At 39.7% G+C, this 20,276-nt stretch overlaps 1 protein-coding gene across 3 annotated transcripts in view; it reads left to right on the top strand.

The window, feature by feature from the left end:
- Positions 1-19,798, top strand: part of eml6 (EMAP like 6) — a 56,285-nt gene extending 36,487 nt beyond the window's left edge. For all 3 annotated transcript variants that reach the window (XM_090204941.1, XM_021568312.3, XM_090204940.1), the window contains 9 exons: positions 1,495-1,652; positions 2,549-2,663; positions 3,241-3,429; positions 4,356-4,528; positions 8,426-8,588; positions 13,703-13,806; positions 16,956-17,109; positions 17,276-17,376; positions 17,803-19,798. In XM_090204941.1, the coding sequence (XP_090061067.1) occupies positions 1,495-1,652; positions 2,549-2,663; positions 3,241-3,429; positions 4,356-4,528; positions 8,426-8,588; positions 13,703-13,806; positions 16,956-17,109; positions 17,276-17,376; positions 17,803-17,827 (1,182 nt within the window). In that variant the 3' untranslated portion in view covers positions 17,828-19,798. The remainder of the gene's footprint in view (positions 1-1,494; positions 1,653-2,548; positions 2,664-3,240; positions 3,430-4,355; positions 4,529-8,425; positions 8,589-13,702; positions 13,807-16,955; positions 17,110-17,275; positions 17,377-17,802) is intronic.
- Positions 19,799-20,276: the final 478 nt, after the last annotated feature.

Raw genomic sequence — 20,276 nt, 5'->3', positions numbered from 1 at the left:
TCAATGCATTCTCAATGATGAAGATGTAGTCTAAAGTGCATTATAGTGGCTTGGAAACACGATGACATTTCAAAAAAAGGCTAATAATTACTAGGAAAATCCTTTTGTCATCCTTGTGATGTCGCCAGATACAATATAACTTCAGCTATCTAGCTAACATTGAGGGGAGAGCACTGGATTTGTTGTTAGCTAACGTTAGCATTCCTAGGTATTTTTGGCTAACTTTGCTAGCTAATGGCATTGCCATCTCTCTAAATACAGGGACGGTGAATGAACGGCTGCTGCACAGTCACTATGGGAAGTCTTTCTAGAGTGCTCGGTTCAATTGTGCACAGGGGCATTTTTTTTTTAACTCTAAATGGTTAAACGAGTGAAATGTGATTATTGTAAAAAAATAGATTTTGCTTCATATACTATCATCCTAAATTAAAATATGTAATTATTTTGCCATATTAATATATGATGATGATAATATTAATTTATATGACACTACTTTCCTTTCCTTGATGTGGATAGTATGTGTTACTACATTACACAAGCTCACTTTTTGACCACATCGAATTGGTAGGATTTACACATCCTTTTTACCTCGGATTGGTGGTTAGTATAAACGTTTATAGTCAGCAGATCAATTGCTTAAAAACACATCAAAATCTCTCACGAACACGTACATTACCAGTCAAAAGTCCAGGGTTTTCTTTATTTTTACTATTTTCTACATTGTGGAATAATAGTGAAGACATCAAAACTATGAAATAACACATATGAAATCATGTAGTAACCAAAAAATTGTTAAACAAATCAAAATGTATTTTATATTTGAGATTATTCAAAGTAGCCACCCTTTGCCTTGATGACAGCTTTGCACATTCTCCACAAGATGTGTTAAAAGTCAAGGGGTCTGAATACTTTCCGAATGCACTGGACATATTACTCCCAGGTTCCACATTCATTTCCAATAGTATTCCAATTCAGGTAAAAACTACTTTAACGGGTCCAAAAACTTGCTGGGTTTGATTTACTTTGATATACCAGAAATTGTAAAAACAGGTTTGTGCTAAAGTACATTTGATGACATCATAATGACGGCAAAATATTTGCCTACTTTAGCAACGTCGTCATATTTCCAGGCCACTATTCTGTAATTTAGATGAAGCGTCATTAGTCCCCATTCAGAATGACCGGGCATCAGTCCACTTTTGGGCATCAGTCCATTTTTGGGCACCACTATAGCAGGTGTCTCTTTAGAACGGTCATAATAATGGCATGACGCGACAGAGTGACGGAGGTGCAACCCATGAATATTATTGAAGGTCTGCCATGTCTTGTGGATGTCATGGACTTTAAGTGTTTGCTTCAAAAACGCTGTCTTTGTATTTGAGAGGAGTTACATCTCCTTAGCCCCGCCCCTCAGCTGTATACCAAAATAAGTGATGTTTTTTTTCTGCTCAAAGGCTGTACCTTTTAATGAGAGTTTTGTCATTGTTCTGACAGAATAACCTCACATTTACCGGTGCCATAAATGGTGATGTGTATGTGTGGCGAGAGCACTTTCTGGTACGGGTGGTGGCCAAAGCACATACGGGGCCTGTTTTCACCATGTACACCACACTCAGGGATGGCCTCATCGTGACTGGAGGGAAGGAGAGGCCGTGAGTACTCTGACTTTTATCTTTCTTGATTCTTGCTCACAGTTTACATAACATGTGAGCGAGACATGGGTTACCTGATACAGTATATAAAATAAAACATTTTATTTTTTACACTGTATTGTTTAAAGTTAAATTGATTGTTAAAAAGTGCAGTGCAGTGATCGATGATGCATACACAAATAAAGGAGATCAGGTTAATTTGCTATTCTTCACTCATCTAAAAACATGATCTAAAACCATGCATAAAGCAAGTAGTGTGATCATGAAGTGTGATGCAATGTAAAAGGAAAACAGTAACGTGTTTTTAAAAAAAAAAGCTGTGTGTGCGTGTGGTCGTTCTATTCAAATGAATTCCTTTTTTTTTTAAAGATTGAAACATTTAGACATGCATAGATCCACCAGACTCGACATGACTAGGGAAGGACTTATTGCACAACAGTCAAAACAGCAAAAGACGACTAAAGAAAAAGCGTACATAAAACTCGACAAACATTAACGACATCACACTTGCTCAGACACACGTCGCCACCGTATCAGAACTTATCCATTTTTGTTCAATGTTTCATTTATTTCTGATATTGTTTCTTATCTATTCATACAACCAACAGCCATTGGTTTCAGCCACCGTTTGTTTCCAAGACTCTGGCCCATATGGCTTCAGTCTGTAGCTCGATTTTTTTCAATATTTAAATAACGAAACAATTGATTCTTCCATTCAAATTAATTCAATTCAACATACTTTACTCCACCCAAAGGGGCAATTATTAATATTAATCCCCGAGTGACAAGTGAACAACAACATGACAACAGGAAGAACATAACACAACATATAGCATACAGTACATGACAAACTCACACACAGTAAATTTGATTTGATTTGTGTGTGTCCTTAACAGGACTAAGGAGGGCGGAGCAGTTAAGTTGTGGGACCAGGAGATGAAGCGCTGTAGGGCGTTCCAGCTGGAGACTGGGCAGACAGTGGAGAATGTTCGGTCCGTGTGCCGGGGGAAGGTAGGGTCCTGTGTTCTTCCCACTTCTACGAACTATCAATGTCTGCTTTGTGATACTTGATTGCTGAACTGGACCCCTATAATCTCACTATAGACACTCATATAGGGGTGAATCCTAACTTCCACTTGGTCATGCAATGTCAACGGGAGACTAATTGAAAATTTGATTTAATTTGGATTTGTCCCGTAGAGAGGATTGGATAGATATTAGATGGTAATAGCTTAATCTTGACTTCTAATTGGATGGGTGGAAATGTAGCAATGAAGTAGGGGCTAGGGATCAATGACCAAGTCTGAAGAAGAGTTGCTTTTGTTTCCCTAATGTGCTTTGGGAAGGCTTTTTACAAAAATATTGTGCACAGAAAAATATGTACACTTTCTTAATTTTATCCTGGAACATGCTAGCATACATGTATTATATGCACTTTAACATTACCATTCTCTTTAATATAGTTTATACTGAGTATCTGTAGGTATTATTATGATTGATTGTACTGTAAATTGAGAAATACTATAATACCACGTTCATTCAAGGAATAACCCCACGTTTATTTTTTCATTTCACCTTTTTAATCCAGGGTAAAATCCTTGTGGGAACTAAAGATGGTGAGATCATTGAGGTGGGCGAAAAGAATGCCGCCTCCAACACCATGATCAACGGACACACACAGGGGCGAATCTGGGGACTAGCTACTCACCCCTCAAAAGACATGTTCATTTCTGCCAGCGATGACGGCACCATCCGCATATGGGACCTAGCAGATAAGGTGAGTGAGACGGATGGAGAACAGTTTTTGCCTTTTAGGCCTGAAATGCATGTTTGATGCAGCGGTGTGTTGGTATGGGGGGTAATGTTAACCCTGTGTTTGCCATTGTTGTTCTGAATCCACTGCCCCTCGTCAAGTTCGCCACCCCTACACCCCTACACCCGTCCGTTGGTCTGCCCTGCACTGTAGGCTATTGATGGATTTGTATTGATCTCAGATTCTCAGTTTGTCAGTGTCGAAGGCTGTCATTTAGATCATTTGTGCGGTATTAGAAAATATTTTTCCAAAGTCTCCAGTCATGTAAAATGACGTAGAATTGCATGAAATGCGTTTAGAAAAGGGAAACATTTTTCCAGATCTTAGGCTACTAATAATGGTCCCTATTTTTGCAACTGATTTAAGCGCCTCTACATTACTCTGTGCCACCACGCAAATATGATGATACGCATGCAATGCTTTATTATTTAAAAGATTATCTGGTACCACAGAGCTCTCCAGGTCTCCCACCTCCCGATTTACAAATAAAGCATTGAACACAGATGGTCTAGACTCTAGCTACTGTAACCACCATATGCTAAAATATCCACACAAGCCACTAGCCAGCCTGCCATGCATCATGAGTAAGAACATTATTAATATAAGGCTATATTATAAGGTTATTATTTGAGAGCATTGAAGATAAATCATAATCAATTATGTCAATCATGTCTTTTAGGAGGCACTGTAACTAGTTTGCTTACAATTTGTGATGAGTGAGTGTGTTGCAGAAATAAATCTGCATGTACAAAAACAAAAGTCCAAATAATAAATCGCTACAGAAGTATGTTATGTTAGTATGTTGTGAATTGTTTCATTTTGAGCAGAAAAGACTATGCATGGCCATGCTCCTTGGTACTGTTACTGTCTTTTTGTTCTTTCACTCCTAGAAACTTCTAAACAAAGTCAGCTTAGGCCACCCAGCCAAATGCACAGCCTACAGCCCCAATGGAGAGATGGTGTCCATAGGCATGGAGAACGGAGAGTTTATCATCCTCCTGGTCAACTCCTTAACAGTGTGGGGCAAGAAGAGAGATCGGAGTGTGGCCATCCAAGACATTCGGTGAGCCCAACCTAGGACCCTTATATTTCAAGGTGGTTGAGAAGATGGGTTGTATTTGAGTAATTTGTTTCTTAAAAAAAAAAATCTGGATCGAAACAAAAATAAACTATGACAAGACCGGAAATGTACACTGAGTGTACAAAACATCAGGAACGGCTTCCTAATATTTAGTTGCTCCATTTTGCCCTTAGAACAGCCTCAATTTGTCGGGGCATGGACTCTATAAGGTTTCAAAAGCGTTCCACAGGGATGCTGGCCCATGTTGAGTCTAACGCTTACCACAGTTGTCAAGTTGGCTGGATGTCCTTTGGGTGGTGGACCATTCTTGATACACTCGAGAAACTTGTCAAAGACTCCAGTCCCCCAAGTCATAGACTGTTCTCTCTGCTACTGCACGGCAAGCGGTACCGGAGCGCCAAGTCTAGGTCCAAAAGGCTCCTTAACAGCTTCTATCCCCAAGCCATAAGACTGCTGAACAATTAATCAAATGGCCACCCGGACTATTTACATTGACACCCCCCCTTTTGATTTTACACTGATACTTGCTGTTTATTATCTATGCAAAGTCATTTTTTACTTTAGTTTATTTAGTCAATATTTTCTTAACTGTAGTACTTGAACTGTATTGTTGTTTAAGGGCCTGTAAGTAAGTATTTCACGGTAAGGTCTACCTACACTTGTATTCGGCGCATGTGACAATTTTTTAAAATTTGATTTGAAATGTTGAGCGTGAAAAACCCAGCAGCATTGCAGTTCTTGACACATTCAAATCAGGGTGCCTGGCAAACTACCATCCCCCGTTCAAAGGCACTTAAATATTTTGTCTTTCCCATTCACCCTCTGAATCGCACACAAACACAATCCATGTCTCAATCATCTCAAGGCTTAAAAATATGACTTTGACCTGTCTCCTCCCCTTCATCTACAGTGATTTGAAGTGGCTTTAACAAGTGTTATCAGTAAGGGATCATAGCTTTCACCTGGATTCACCTGGTCGTGGAAAGAGCAGAGTTTTGTACACTCATTGTATTTAAATAATATTGAACCATAATAGTATTGATCAATTTGTCGAAATATTGTGGGGATGGAGTTTGGTTGCAGGTTAAGGTTGTGCTGAAGCCATAGTTTGGTTCTCTAGTCACTCTGTTGTTGGTAATTGTCTGGTCACCAGTTTAGTTCCATTTATATGAGGCAAATTGTATTATGAAAACATATTATGTTTCGCTTAAGAATGTCAAACCTTGAATACTACAGATATTTCATTCGTCTACTCAATGCATCGTCAATGAGCACAGAGGAAGATTTCATCAAAAGTGCATTACAGTGGCCTGGAAATACAACTAAATTCAACAGGAAGCAAATAATTAGTAGGAAAAACTTTTGTCATAATTTTGATGTCGCCAGATTGACTTTAGATGCAGTATAATGTTAGCTAGCTAGCTAAAATAGATGGGAGGCCACCGGATTTTAGCTAGCTAACATTAGCATTGCTAGTTATTTTTGACAAACCTTGCTAGCTAATGACAACATTGGCAACTGTCTAAAGTAAATTTGACCACATGATGACGCTGGCATAGTTGTTTCCTACTAAATATTTGACTTCTTTAGCAATGTCATTGTATTTCCAAGCACTATAGTGTAATTTAGACAACAGTAGTTAGCCTCCCTCCAGAATGACTGGGTTTTCACCACTTTAGGGCACCCCTATGGCGCCGTCGGTAGAGGGCGGCTTGAGAATGTTCATAACAATGGCATGACGTGACTGAGGTGCAACCTAATGAATACAGTGCCTTCAGAAAGTATTCACACCCCTTTACTTTTTCCACATTGTCTTACAAAGTGGGATTAAAATGGATTTCATTGTAATTGTTTGGTCAACGATCTACACAAAATACTCTAGAGTCAGTGGAAGAAAAATGTATGGAAAATAAAACACTGATATATTTTGATTAGATAAGTATTCAACCCCCTCAAGTCAATACATGTTAGAATCACTTTTGGCAGTGATTACAGCCGTGAGTCTTTCTAGGTAAATCTCTATGAGCTTTGTAAACCTAGATTGCATAATATTGGTTATTGATACTAGACAGCCATTTTCAGTCTTGCCATATACAGTGGGGCAAAAAAGTATTTAGTCAGCCACCAATTGTGCAAGTTCTCCCACTTAAAAAGATGAGAGGCCTTTAATTTTCATCATAGGTACACTTCAACTATGACAGACAAAATGAGAAAAAAAAATCCAGAAAATCACATTGTAGGATTTTTTATGAATTTATTTGCAAATTATGGTGGAAAATAACTATTGTTGTTCATTTCGATGTATCTGTTTCTTTTTCAAGCATATCAGAATACTGATCAATAAATAGTTCCAGATTCCCTATATTATCCAGAATGCTTTGCTTTGTAGTTATCAGCTAATCCTCAATTTTTGTTATTAATTCATAGGACAAAGTGTGCCTACCATGCTGCCACCTGTCACGTCATCACCCTCTAGAGCCCCCTGACTAGTTGTTTTGATACAGCATCCAAAGTGTAATTAATAACTTCACCATGCAAAGGTACCAATACATGCCCTTCTTCATGCCCTTCTTCATACGGCAATGGAAAACCTCCCTGATCTTTGTTTTTGATCCTGTGCATGAAATTCAATGCTTAACCAAATCATTTTATGTGTGGGGTACAGAGATGGTTAGAGTTGTGTAAATTAGAATCTGGTATCAGGATAAATATAACAATGAGTCACCGATTTTATACTATGTATTTTTTATTAGCTAAGTAATAAATGGCAAATGCAACTTTCGTATATACGGGCTCACTGTAATACCACGCAGGGCAGAACAGAGAACTGACAAGATGTATGTAAAACAGTATTCTTTATGCCCAGTCTCTACTGTGATAGGCCAACAGACGGGTTGGAACTGTCTATCACAGTAGAGACTGGGCGTGGTTTAAACTTGCTCAGCCTATTGCAGGCGCTCAGGCGGGTCCCCGCCTCTTGGCGCTTCTGTTGATAGATGTGAAGAACATCCAGGCTCTCATGCTCCATACCGTTATCTCATACCTGGCTCCTGTTATCTAACAAAAGACTGCTTGTTCTCGCAACACCCCGCTCTGAATGTGCCCCCCTCCCAACTAATTTGAACAGTTCCTGTCTTCATGCTTCTCTGTATTTTTCCATCATGAGAAAGTCCCATGGCCCTGATACTTTTAACAATGTTTCAAGTCAGCTATGTTGCATAACACATACAGTACATACATCCACACAAGCCAACAGCAGATAATATTCAATCATAGATATGGTAATGGCTATAATGTAAAATACAGGATCCAACAATAGTCATTAAAAAATCATATTAAAACACCATTATTGAACACACAGCGAGCCCATGCAACTTATTGTCTGACTTGTTCAGAACATTTTTACTGCTGAAGTTATTTAGGCTTTGCCACAACAAAGGGGTTGAATACTTAGTGACTGAAGACATTTCAGCTTTTAGTTTTCGATTAATTTGTACAAATTTCTAAAAATATAATTCCACTTTGACATTATGGGGTTTCGTGTGTAGATCAGTGACAAAAAAAATCTAAATTGAATGAATTTTAAATTTGTGATGTAACAACAAAATGTGGAAAAAGTCAAAGGGTGTGAATACTTTCTGAAGGCACTGTATCATAGAACGCAAGTACTTATTGCATTTGAAAATGTCAATGGATGCATTTGCTCCATTGTTTGCCTTTTTATTTGGAGTCCCATTCTTTAATCTCCCACTCTTTATGCACATTTGTTGATTTTTTTTTCCATTGAGCTTGCTTTTTTGTCCAGGACTAGGCTTAATCTATGTCCGGGAAACTGGCCCATACAGTATGGGATTAATCAGGTCATTCTTTGTTATAAAGATTCAGCCCGGACAACCGTCTGCTAGCAGTGGGCTCTGTGGACAACGCAGTGGACTTCTACGACCTTACTCTGGGTCCTTCACTCAACCGTATTGGCTACTGCAAGGACATTGCTGGATTTGTCATCCAGATGGACTTTTCAGCTGACAGCAAGTACATCGAGGTAAGACGGGATAATATTTTCATGCTTAAATATTTGCAGAGAAAAATAGAGACATAATTGATCAAATGGAAAGGGCACTCCTCAATCTATGTTTCTGTGCACTGGGACCCCTCACATTAGTTGTTGTAAACTGAGAGGTGGATCTTGGAAAATTACTATTACTAGTCTGTTCAACCTTTGTTTTGTATCGTCTGAGATTCCTAAAGATTGGAAAGCTGCCACGGCCATCCCCCTCTTCAAAGGGGGAGACACTCTAGACACAAACTGCTACAGACCTATATCTACCCTACCCTGCCTTTCCCAGGTCCTCGAAAGCCAAGTTAACAACCATTTCGAATTCCATCGTACCTTCTCCGCTATGCAATCTGGTTCCCGAGCTGGTCACGGGTGTACCTCAGCCACGCTCAAGGTCCTAAATGATATCATAACCACCATCGATAAAAAAACAGTACTGTGCAGCCTTCTTCATCGACCTGGCCAAGGCTTTCGACTCTGTCAATCACCCCATTCTTATCGGCAGACTCAACAGCCTTGGTTTCTCAAATTACTGTCTCACCAGGTTCACAAACTAATTCTCAGATAGAGTTCAGTGTGTCAAATTGGAGGGGTTGTTGTCTGGACCTCTGGCAGTCTTTATGGGGGTGCCACAGGGTTCAATTCTCTGGCCGACACTTTTCTCTGTATATATCAATGATGTCGCTCTTACTGTGGGTGATTCTCTGATCCACCTCTACACAGACAACACCAACACCATACTGTATACATCTGGCCCTTCTTTGGACAGTGTTAACCTCAAAACAAGCTTTGATGCCATACAACACTCCTTCTGTGGCCTCCAACTGCTCTTAAACGCTAGAACAACAAAATGCATACTCTTCAAACGATCGCTGCCGGCACCCACCCGCCTACCTAGCATCACTACTCTGGACGGTTCTGACTTATGAGAATATGTGGACAACTCTAAATAGCTAGCTAAATAACTCTCCTTCCAGACTCCTTCCAGACTTGTATTAAGCATCTCCAATCCAAGTACATCTAGAATCGGCTTCCTATTTCGCAACAAAGCCTCCTTCATTCATGCCCTCGTAAAACTGACTATCCTGCCTATCCTTGACTTCGGCATTGTCATTTACAAAATAGCCTCCAACACTCTACTCAGCAAATTGGATGCAGTCTATCACAGTGCCATCTGTTTCGTCACCAAAGCCCCCTATATGTTACCCACCACTGCGACCTGTATGCTCTCGTTGGCTGGTTCTCGCTACATATCCGCCGCCAAACCCACTGGCTCCAGGTCATCTATAAGTCTTTGCTAGGTAAAGTTCCGCCTTATCTCAGCTCACTGGTCACCATAACAACACCCACCCGTAGCACGCGCTACAGCAGGTATATTTCACTGGTCATCCCCATAGCCAACACCTTCTTTGGTCACCTTTCCTTCCAGTTCTCTGCTGCCAATGACTGGAACGAATTTCAAAAATCACTGAAGTTGGAGACTTTTATCTCCCTCACTAACTTCAAGCATCAGCTGTCAGAGCAGCTTACCGATCTCTGCAGCTGTACACAGCCCATCTGTAAATAGCACATGCAACCTACTACCTACCTCATCCCCATCATTGTTTTTTCTGCTCTTTTGCACACCAGTATTTCTACTTGCACATCCTCATCTGCACATCTATCACTCCAGTGTTAATTGCTAAATTTTAAATAACTTCGCCACTATGGCCTATTTATTGCCTTACCTCCTTGCTACATTTGCACACACTGTATACAGATTTTCTATTGTGTTATTGACTGTACGTTTGTTTATCCCATGTGTAACTCTGTGTTGTTGTTTTTGTCGCTCTGCTTTGCTTTATCTTGGCCAGGTCGCAGTTGTAAATGAGAACTTGTTCTCAACTGGTCTACCTGGTTAAATAAAGGTGAAAAAAATGTACATTGCCTTTGGAAAGTATTCAGAACCTGTAACGGCTTTCTTCTATTTCCTCCTCTGACAAGGAGGTGTAGCAAGGATCGGACCAAAATGCAGCGTGTAGATTGCGATCCATGTTTATTAAACTGAAGCAACATGAATCTAAATACAAACCCTACAAAACAATAAACGTAACGAAAAAACGAAACAGCCTAATACTCGTGCACATAAACACAGAACAAGGACATCAGGACACTAAGGACAATCACCCACGAAACACTCAAAGAATATGGCTGCCTAAATATGGTTCCCAATCAGAGACAACGATAAACACCTACCTCCGATTGAGAACCACTTCAGACAGCCATAGACTTAACTAGAACACCCCACTAAGCTACAATCCCAATACCAACACACCACATACAAAAACCCATGCCACACCCTGGCCTGACCAAATAAATGAAGATAAACACAAAATACTTCGACCAGGGCGTGACAGAACCCTTGACTTTTTCCACATTTTGTTACATTACAGCCTTATTCTAAAAATGTTTTTTTTAATCCTCAGCCATCTACACCCAATACCTCATAATGATAAAGCGAAAACAGGTTTAGAAATTATGCAAATCTATTTGCAAATAAAAAAACAATACCTTATTTACATAAGTATTCAGGCCTTTTGCTATGAGACTCAAAATTGAGCTCGGTTGCATCCTGTTTCCATTGATCATCCTTGAGATGTTTCTACAACTTAATTGGAGTCCACCTGTTGTAAATTCAATTGATTTGACATGATTTTGAAAGGCACACCCCTGTCTATATAATGTCCCACAGTTGACAGTGCATGTCAGAGCGAAAACCAAACCATGAGGTCGAAGGAATTGTCCATAGAGCTTTGAGTATTGTGTCGAGGGGCAGGTCGGGGGAATGGTACCACATTTTTTATTTTACCCTTATTTTTACCAGGTAAGTTGATTCTCATTTACAGCAACAACCTGGGAATAGTTACAGGGAGATGAGGGGGGATGAATGAGCCAACTGTAAACTGGGGATGATTAGTTGGCCATGATGGTATGAAGGCCAGATTGGGAATTTATCCAGGACACCGGGGTTAACACCCATACTCTTACGGACACCAGTTTAACGTCCCATCCGAAAGACAGCATCCTACACAGGGCAATGCCCCAATCATTGCGCTGGGGCAATAGGATATTTCTTTTTTTTACCAATTGGTAGTTACATTCTTGTTCCATCGCAGCAACTCCCCTACGGACTCGAGAGAGAGAGAGAGGCGAAGGTCGAGAGCCATGCGTCCTCCAAAACACTACCCTGTCAAGCCGTACTGCTTCTTGACACACTGCTCGCTTAACCTGGAAGCCAGCCGCACCAATGTGTCAGAGGAAACACCGTCCAACTGGCAACCGAAGTCCGATTGCGGGCGTCCGGCCTGCCACAAGGAGTCGCTAGAGCGCGATAGGACAAGGAAATCCCAGCCGGTCAAACACTCCCCTAACCCGGAAGATGCTGGGCCAATTGTGCGCTGCCTCGTGGGTCTCCCTGTCATGGCCGCTGCGCCACTCGGGAGGCCCCAGGTCCTTCCTAGAGCTGGCCTCCCGGCCAAACTGAGCAATCAGGAGAAGAGCCTTGGTCAGAGAGGTGACCAAGAACCCAATGGTCAATCTGACAGAGCTCCAGAGTTCCTCTGTGGAGACGTGACAACCTTCCAGAAGGACAACCATCTCTGCAGCACTCCACCAATCAGGCCTTTATGGTATAGTGGCCAGATGTAAGTCAATTCTCAGTAAAATGCACACGACAGCTCACTTGGAGTTTTCCAAAAGTCACCTAAAGGACTCTCAGACTCTGTGAAACAAGATTCTCTGGTCTGATGAAACCAAGATTGAACTTTTTGGCCTGAATGCCAAGCGTTACATCTGGAGGAGCCCTGGCACCATCCCTACGGTGAAACATGGGGGTGGCAACATCAGCTGCAGGGATGGGGAGATTAGTCAGGATTGAGGCAAAGATGAACGGAGCAAAGTACAGAGAGATCTTTGATGAAAACCTGCCAGAGTGATCAGGGCCTCAGACTGGGGCAAAGTTTCACAATCCAACAGGACAACGACCCTAAGCACACAGCCAAGACAACGCAGCAGTGGCTTCAGGACGAGTCTCTGAATGTCCTTGAGTGGCCCAGTCAGAGCCCGGACTTCAACCCAATTAAACATCTCTGGAGAGACCTGAAAATAGTTGTGCAGCGACGCTCCCTATCCAACCTGACAGAGCTTTAGAGGATCTGCAGAGAAGAATGGGAGAATCTCTCCAAATACAGATGTGCCAAGTTTGCAGCATCATACCCAAGAAGACCCGAGGCTGTAATCGCTGCCAAAGGTGCTTCAACAAAGTACTCTCAAAGTACTGAGTAAAGGGTCTCAATTTTATATTATTTTATATAAATTAGCAAACATTTCTAAAAACCCGTTTTTGCTTTGTCATTTATTTTAGGAAGAGAAAAACGAGTTAATATATTTTAGAATAAGGCTGTAACGTAACAAAATGTGGAAAAAGTCAGTGGGTCTGAATGCTTTCAGAATGCACTGTACCTAACATGGAGTTAATTGAATTATGTGGTAATAAATGTTTTACTCACCTGAAAAGTTATTACGTTATCTGTTCAACAGCTTTATTATGTTTTCTGGCAAGTTATTATTAAAGAGGCAATCTGCGTTTCAAACAACAATAAAGCAGTAACCCGCCACTTTCTAAGTAAACAGCGGAAGGATGGGGCTTGAGAAATGTATCCACTCTCAAATTCATAGACGGAGCTATGGATGCAAGGATGGGCCATTTATGAGATGAAAACAATAGCTAAAGCCTTTACTGTGTTTCATTACAATGACATTATTTACCAACAGTGGAGTGAAACAAGCTTATATTTTGGGTTGTGTTGGACTAAGACTGCTGAACTAAGCTCATGAGACATTTATATTCTTCAAGAATCAATGGCTGGACGTCATTCATTTTTAAAGTCTAAAAATGGATGTGTCAATCCCAGATTGCCCCTTTTAACTGGTTTAATTTGATTATTAATGAAAAGGTTATATTACTGAAAGTTATTACATTAACCTGTGTTAATACGTTATCCATTGTTACAACCCCTCTTCACCTCACAGTAGCTGAATTGCGTGGGATGTCATTACAGGTATCCACAGGTACGTACAGTCGGCAGGTCCATGAGGTTCCATCAGGAAAGATGGTAGCTGAGCAATCTGTTATTGAAAGGATCACCTGGGCCACCTGGACAAGGTAAGATGCTTCAAGATCTAAAACAGGTAAATTACAGTTGTAATAGGTTCATATTTATGTTCTAAAACAGCTTGCACAGAACGTTCCCATAACATTCCCTAAAGGTTCTCATTTGGTGATTTGAAAAATAACTTTTCCACAATGTTCAGGGAACTAAAAATGTGTTCTTCAGACCGGCGTCAGGATAAAATGACTACGGGGGCAGTTGAAATCAGCGATGGGGTACCATTTTTTTTAGGTTCTTGCATTGAAATTATATTGAATTCTGATTATATCACGCTATACAACAATACATTTAAGTTCAAATGCTTTTGCCTAAGAAGTGACAGGTTGGTGTGAAAATCTCTGCTGCACTCTATCAGCACCATGTATAGCGCCCTACAAACTAAAGCAAGATTTGATAAAAAAAACAACCAGCAACATTGTTTTCTTACCTTTTCTGAAGAGCCACAGTGTCCTTAAAAACAGCCTATAACTAATTTCACAAACACTTCATTGTGTTTCGAAAAATAGAGCCTATTGTTATAGCCTTTTGTTTGATTGGTTGTTTTTTACTTTACAAAAACAAAAATTGTCCACCTCATGGTTCAGCTGTCAGAGATTTGAGCACTAAATACATCAGGGCATTGCATGCATCGGCCAATTGGCGTAAGTATTAAAAAAGAGAATGGCCTCTCCAGTGGCACAGTGGTCTAAGGGGTTCGATCCCAGGCTAGGTCACAACCGGCTGTGACCGGGAGTCCCTAAGGGCGTTGCACAATTGGCCCAGCGTTGTCCGTGTTAGGGGAGGGTTTGACCGGGGGGGCTTTACTTGGCTCATCGTGCTCTAGCGACTCCTTGTGGCGGGCCGTGTGCCTGCAGGCTGACTTCGATCGTCAGCTGACGGTATTTCCTCCAATACATGGGTGTAGCTGGCTTCCGGGTTAAGGGAGCGGGTGTTAAGAAGCACGGCTTGGGGGGCGGTCATGTTTCATGGGACGCATGACTAGACCTTCGCTTCTCCCAAGCCTGTTGAGTTGCATTGAAGAGACAAGATCGTAATTGGATATCACGAAATTGGGGAGAAAAAGGGGGTAAAAATGACACAAAGAGAATCCTATAGGATTCAGAGGGAGTGGGGGAGGCGGCATGCTACGACACGGACATTAATTTCTTATTCTTGTCTGCTATACAGATATAGGCTTACAGAAGGAGGCTAATTCATACATTTTCTAATTCAAATATTGTTTGAGGATAAGCATTATATTGTTTGATTATAGCAGAAACTCAGGTAGGCCTAAAACATTAATCCACACCCCAGTTCAGCTGTCGGTCATTTAAAGAGCCTGTGTGCACTGCCTTCATACCATATGCCTGCAGTATATTAGGCTAATAGCCACACCAAACCTTTGCAAAAGTTTCTAAACTTTATAAGTGTAATATCAAAAATAATTCAAGCCATTGTTTCTAGGGGAAAACGAGCAGGATATTATATTGCGGCAAACCCAACATTACAGTTGGAACTTAATTTGGCCAAAGAAAAGGGCTTAACAGAATGAAAAAAACACTTGTGAACTGATTTAAACCTTCACAAAATTTTGAACAGGCTATATTGCATCAATTACCAAGAAAGGCTAGTGTCTAACGTACCCAACAAATGACAGAAATAGGCTAATGATATTTATTTTATGGCAGGCCTACTTATAATCTTCAACTAAATACAGAGCACACAATTAAAAAGACAGATTAAACTTATTTTAACAAAATTAAACAAAACACATTTTGAATATAAAAAATAACTGGTTTGGATTAATAGATAGGCCTACAAAAATAACAATGATATACAATAATGATAAAACATTTATAAATATTTAAATATGAAAACATTTATAAATTAATGTTCCAAAATGACATATTAAAACACTTGTAGCAGGGCTCCAGACTAACATTTCCCCTGGTGGCACTGGTGCCACTAAGTTTTTCAGTTGGTGGCACCAGCCCATGATTTGGTCGCACCAATTTATTTTCAGGCAAAACGCATTAGTACGCCTATCATCTTATAAAGTAATACTCAGTGATTTACAAAAAATTATGTAATAGACTACTGAGATGGTATGGAAAAAATGTGTTATTTCATAATTTTTTACTGTTACTGTTAAAATAGTGTTCCTGAATTTTCACATTTTTGGAGGGTTCAGTACAAATGAATTTGCATGCATCTTTATCATAGCCTAATTTATTTGGGGCCAATTCACCACCTGAGTATGTAAACTCAACACACATGAGTTAGACAACAAACTCTAAAGATAATACCACTCACAGTAGCCATCTATTAATCTAACAGTACATTTAATGTCCCAAAAAACTTTGCAGTTGTCGCCTACTGTCCAATGAGACCTATGGCCGCAGTCTGGAGCCTTGCTTTTGTAGGCTTTTCACTATAGGCATACTCTCTAAATGTTGTTTCATTAATTTCAATGAAAAAGGCCTCCTTTCTCTCTCTCCTCAGCAGCAGGGCATCCCCGGCCAACTTGGCTACAACTGTATTTATCGGCTTTTCATTTATTTTGTCGGACAAAAAGACAGCATTTACCAGCTAACGGAAACCCTGTTCCCCAGTGGCTTTCTAAAGCCCGCCTACACACACTCCAGCGTGCTCTGTTCATTGTGCTGACACAGCGCAGTGGAGATACAGATTTTGCAGCAACCTCTCACTCAATCATTTGAACTGTTTTGCTATTTTTATATAGGGACATCAAACTTAAACTGATGGGGCACAAATTTCAACTGAGGGGGCTAAGCCCCCTTTTGCCCCCTCGTGGAGCCGGGTACGGGTTTCTTGCTAGCAGCTTGACACTAAAATTGTAAATTTTCTACTGCTGTATTTTATTAGTCTGTCATGACGGACCGTTAACATTTAGCTGACCAGCGCACATGAGTTTTGGTTCTGGGTCTGATATGTATTATATTGATTTGTGCCCAAAGTCATTATCAGTTAAGTACACTGATGATACACATGATTCCATTTGATGACTCAACTTCGATCATTATAATAAATATATAATGCCAGTATTCAACATGTACAGACCACCCCCAATATTATGCCATATATTTTTTTTCAATTAACGTTACGTTTTTAAAGTAAACAACCATTCTGCTTGCTTTCACAGTGTACTAGGAGATGAGGTGCTGGGGGTGTGGCCGCGAAATGCTGAAAAGGCTGACGTCAATTGTGCTTGCGTCTCTCATGCCGGCCTCAATGTAGTCACCGGGGATGACTTTGGCCTCGTCAAGCTATTTGACTTTCCATGCATAGAAAAATTTGTGAGCATTTTCCTCGTGACTACCAATGTACACCCATTTTATTGGTATTATAAAATGAACCTCATAGTCTTAGACTTGAGAATGTGAATATGTATATTTTCTTTAGTTGAAATACTAATTATTCTACTTATAATAATTTAACTATTAAACATGTATCTTTTCATAGGCCAAACACAAGCGCTACTTCGGCCACTCGGCTCACGTGACAAATATTCGTTTCTCCTACGATGACAAATATGTGATCAGTGCAGGCGGCAATGACTGCAGGTAAGTAAAAAGACAAATAATTGTATGTATGTAACCATGGTTCCCTGAGGGAGGGGAATGAGACAACTTTAAGTATGAGATATCCCACAGATGTCAGATGTAACAAAAAGTTTCCCAAGAGATATAAAGATGTGGCACAATAAGTTTAGACTCCATAACGAGCAATGAGGACAGGGCTATACTAGTAGAACCATCTGGGTAGTGTTCAATAGGTACCAATTTTCTGTTGCAAAACTTCCCTAACAAACTCGAACCTGGTGTTATGTTCCATTCCCCTCCTTCAGGGAACCAATATTACACACTAAAATGGATGGGCTTAACTATTTACTCTGTTATGCCGATTGAACCGAATGAAAGGAATGTAATATAAAATTATGAGATTCAAAAATAACGATTACTAACATTACTTTTGTTTCTCGCACACAGTTTGTTTGTATGGAAATGCCTGTGATTAAGTGTCACCAATTCTCACTGGATCTCTTCAGATGCAAAGAAAGGATCCGGATGCCTCAATCTGAGCTGCTGCATGCCTGAAATGCTGCATTTACACATTTGTGAACTAATAATGACCTTGACCAATGCAAATTAGCTCTAAACTGGAATCAAGAAAACAACATTGCTATTGTGATAGAACATACAGTTCTCTAAACGTTGACTGATTGATTGTCATCTGGTGGTACATGGCAATGTCTCAGGGGATACAGTACTTAATATGTTATGAATATAATTCCGTTTGTTAATTCCCGTATTACACTTGAAGTTTTAGGAATAATGAATTGTGATTGTGAAAATTGATTTATTTGCGCAAATAAGTACACGGTATTGATAATAATGAGTGTAAACACTTTTTATTACAGAGACAAATCTCAGTGATATAGAGCAAGTTTCAGAAATGCGATGAGAATCTGTTTCATCGACAGTGTGATATTTTGGAAGTGAAAAATATAGGTTACAAGTATACTGTAAAACATATTAGGCGTATTCACTGAGAGTAATGTAAGGCACAACATTCAAGAGGACATATTTCAGAGGGTCAAATGGTGTTGTACCACCCAAATTTCTTGTTCAACTTTTTTCCCCCATGCTTAACACGTGAAATGGCAAGAACCATGGTCAAGTCAATTTGTTATACAAACACGTTCTTCAGCCATTAATGCATGATGTTTAAGTGCCTTTAAGAAATTATTCTCAAATGATCACTTGACATTTTTTATACCGTTCTGGTGCTATAGAACATGTAGTCATAGGGCTTTTATAAAGTTAGTCGTATTGATATGTTATGTATGTTTTTTTTTCTTATTATTCTTGTACATTGACCAAAACATATTATACTCTTACTTGCAGCTTTTCCTCTTAAAATATATCCAAACGCATGGAACTCAGGAGCCATACAAGGCATTAAAGGGGAACTATAACTAAAAGTCATGACTTGACATTGTGCCCCCTAAAGATACCATTAAGTGGCCATTCCTGCCAATCAACATGTTTCTATATCCATGGTGAATTGTCCAAAATAACCATACCATTTTAAAAAAAAAGAAGCATTTAATCCAACTATCATTTTTAGTTGAAATACCCTTTTTAGTACTGTGATAAAGTTTATTGTACAATTTTCAATGTGCACTTTGTTTTTTGTTATTGTATCGACTTTGGCCGGGATTCAATACAAGGTGTGTTATAGAGCAACCCACTCTTTAGTCGACATCGGCAGCGTTTACCATGAATGTGCTCTCCGCAAATGACTGGGACGCTGCCTTTAAACGGTGCATTGTCAGCTGCACTGCTCTATAATGCACATTGGATTGAATGCCATCTTTTATTTCCTAAGAATATGTTTAGTATGCAACATGCCAATCAGAAAAGCAGTCAGTGGGCCTCAAGCTTCACATGGACAGAAATGTTGTGTATTTGTTGTTTAGAAAACGAATTTGTAAAACCCATGCTTATCAAACATGCATAAATACCTTAATCTATTTTAAGGGAGAATGTGAGTCGAGGACAAGAATCATTGAAAAACAGAAAGTGAATAATTAGTTGATTATGAGATGACAAGTTTTTTTGAAATTAAATACATATTTGAATTGTTACTGTCCAAATGCATACATGATGCATTCATGTCAGTAGTTAGGAACTTAAGTGTTGTCATTTATTAACGAGTTCTAGTTCTCTGAAAAGGCCATTGCGGAAAAACCACATGTGGATCACCTGAAGTGTTCCAAAAACACACATTTTCACATGAGAAATGTCACATATCTACATGTGAAATCATGTTTTTTCTGTGAGGGGGGTATTTGTGTGCACCAAAAAACTAACTGAGCGTTTAAAAAAATCTGCAAACTGAAATGTTCGTGAAACAATATACATTATTAGCCTAAACACATATTTGTTTTTGATAAATGAGACCCACTTTGTGGAAATGTCTTTTCCTGCTTTTCTGTCTACCTTCATTTTTATGTCCATACCATTCTTGCTGACATACACACTGGACTGACACAACTTTGAGCTGGGTCGTGTACATGAGGAAACACCGCTATGCAACGGAAAACAAACAATTGTTTTTTATTGGACCAGTGCAGGTAGTCCCTCCAAGTTTCAGTCTGCTTTCTTCAGTTTGGTGCTGAATGAACACAACCCTGATGTTCTTTTGGCAATAGAATTGATTTGAAAATGATTTGGCTATCAATGTGATATTGTTGTGCGTGTGTGTGTGTGTTTTAGATGAACTTTGGTACAGTTGTCTGCATTGTAGTTTTTGTAATATGTCCAGGTTATTCAATATTTATATAGTAATGTAAAAAGCATGAATTTATTCAGACATTCCAAATCTATGTGGTGACCGGTAATACATTTATGACAAAAGTATGTTTTCAAAATGAAATAGAACAAGTAAGTGATGGGGG

Source organism: Oncorhynchus mykiss, chromosome 17 (genome assembly GCF_057628025.1).
Source record: "Oncorhynchus mykiss isolate SJ-2025 chromosome 17, ASM5762802v1, whole genome shotgun sequence".
Lineage (NCBI taxonomy): Eukaryota > Metazoa > Chordata > Actinopteri > Salmoniformes > Salmonidae > Oncorhynchus > Oncorhynchus mykiss.
This window is presented reverse-complemented; position numbering and strand designations above follow the sequence as displayed.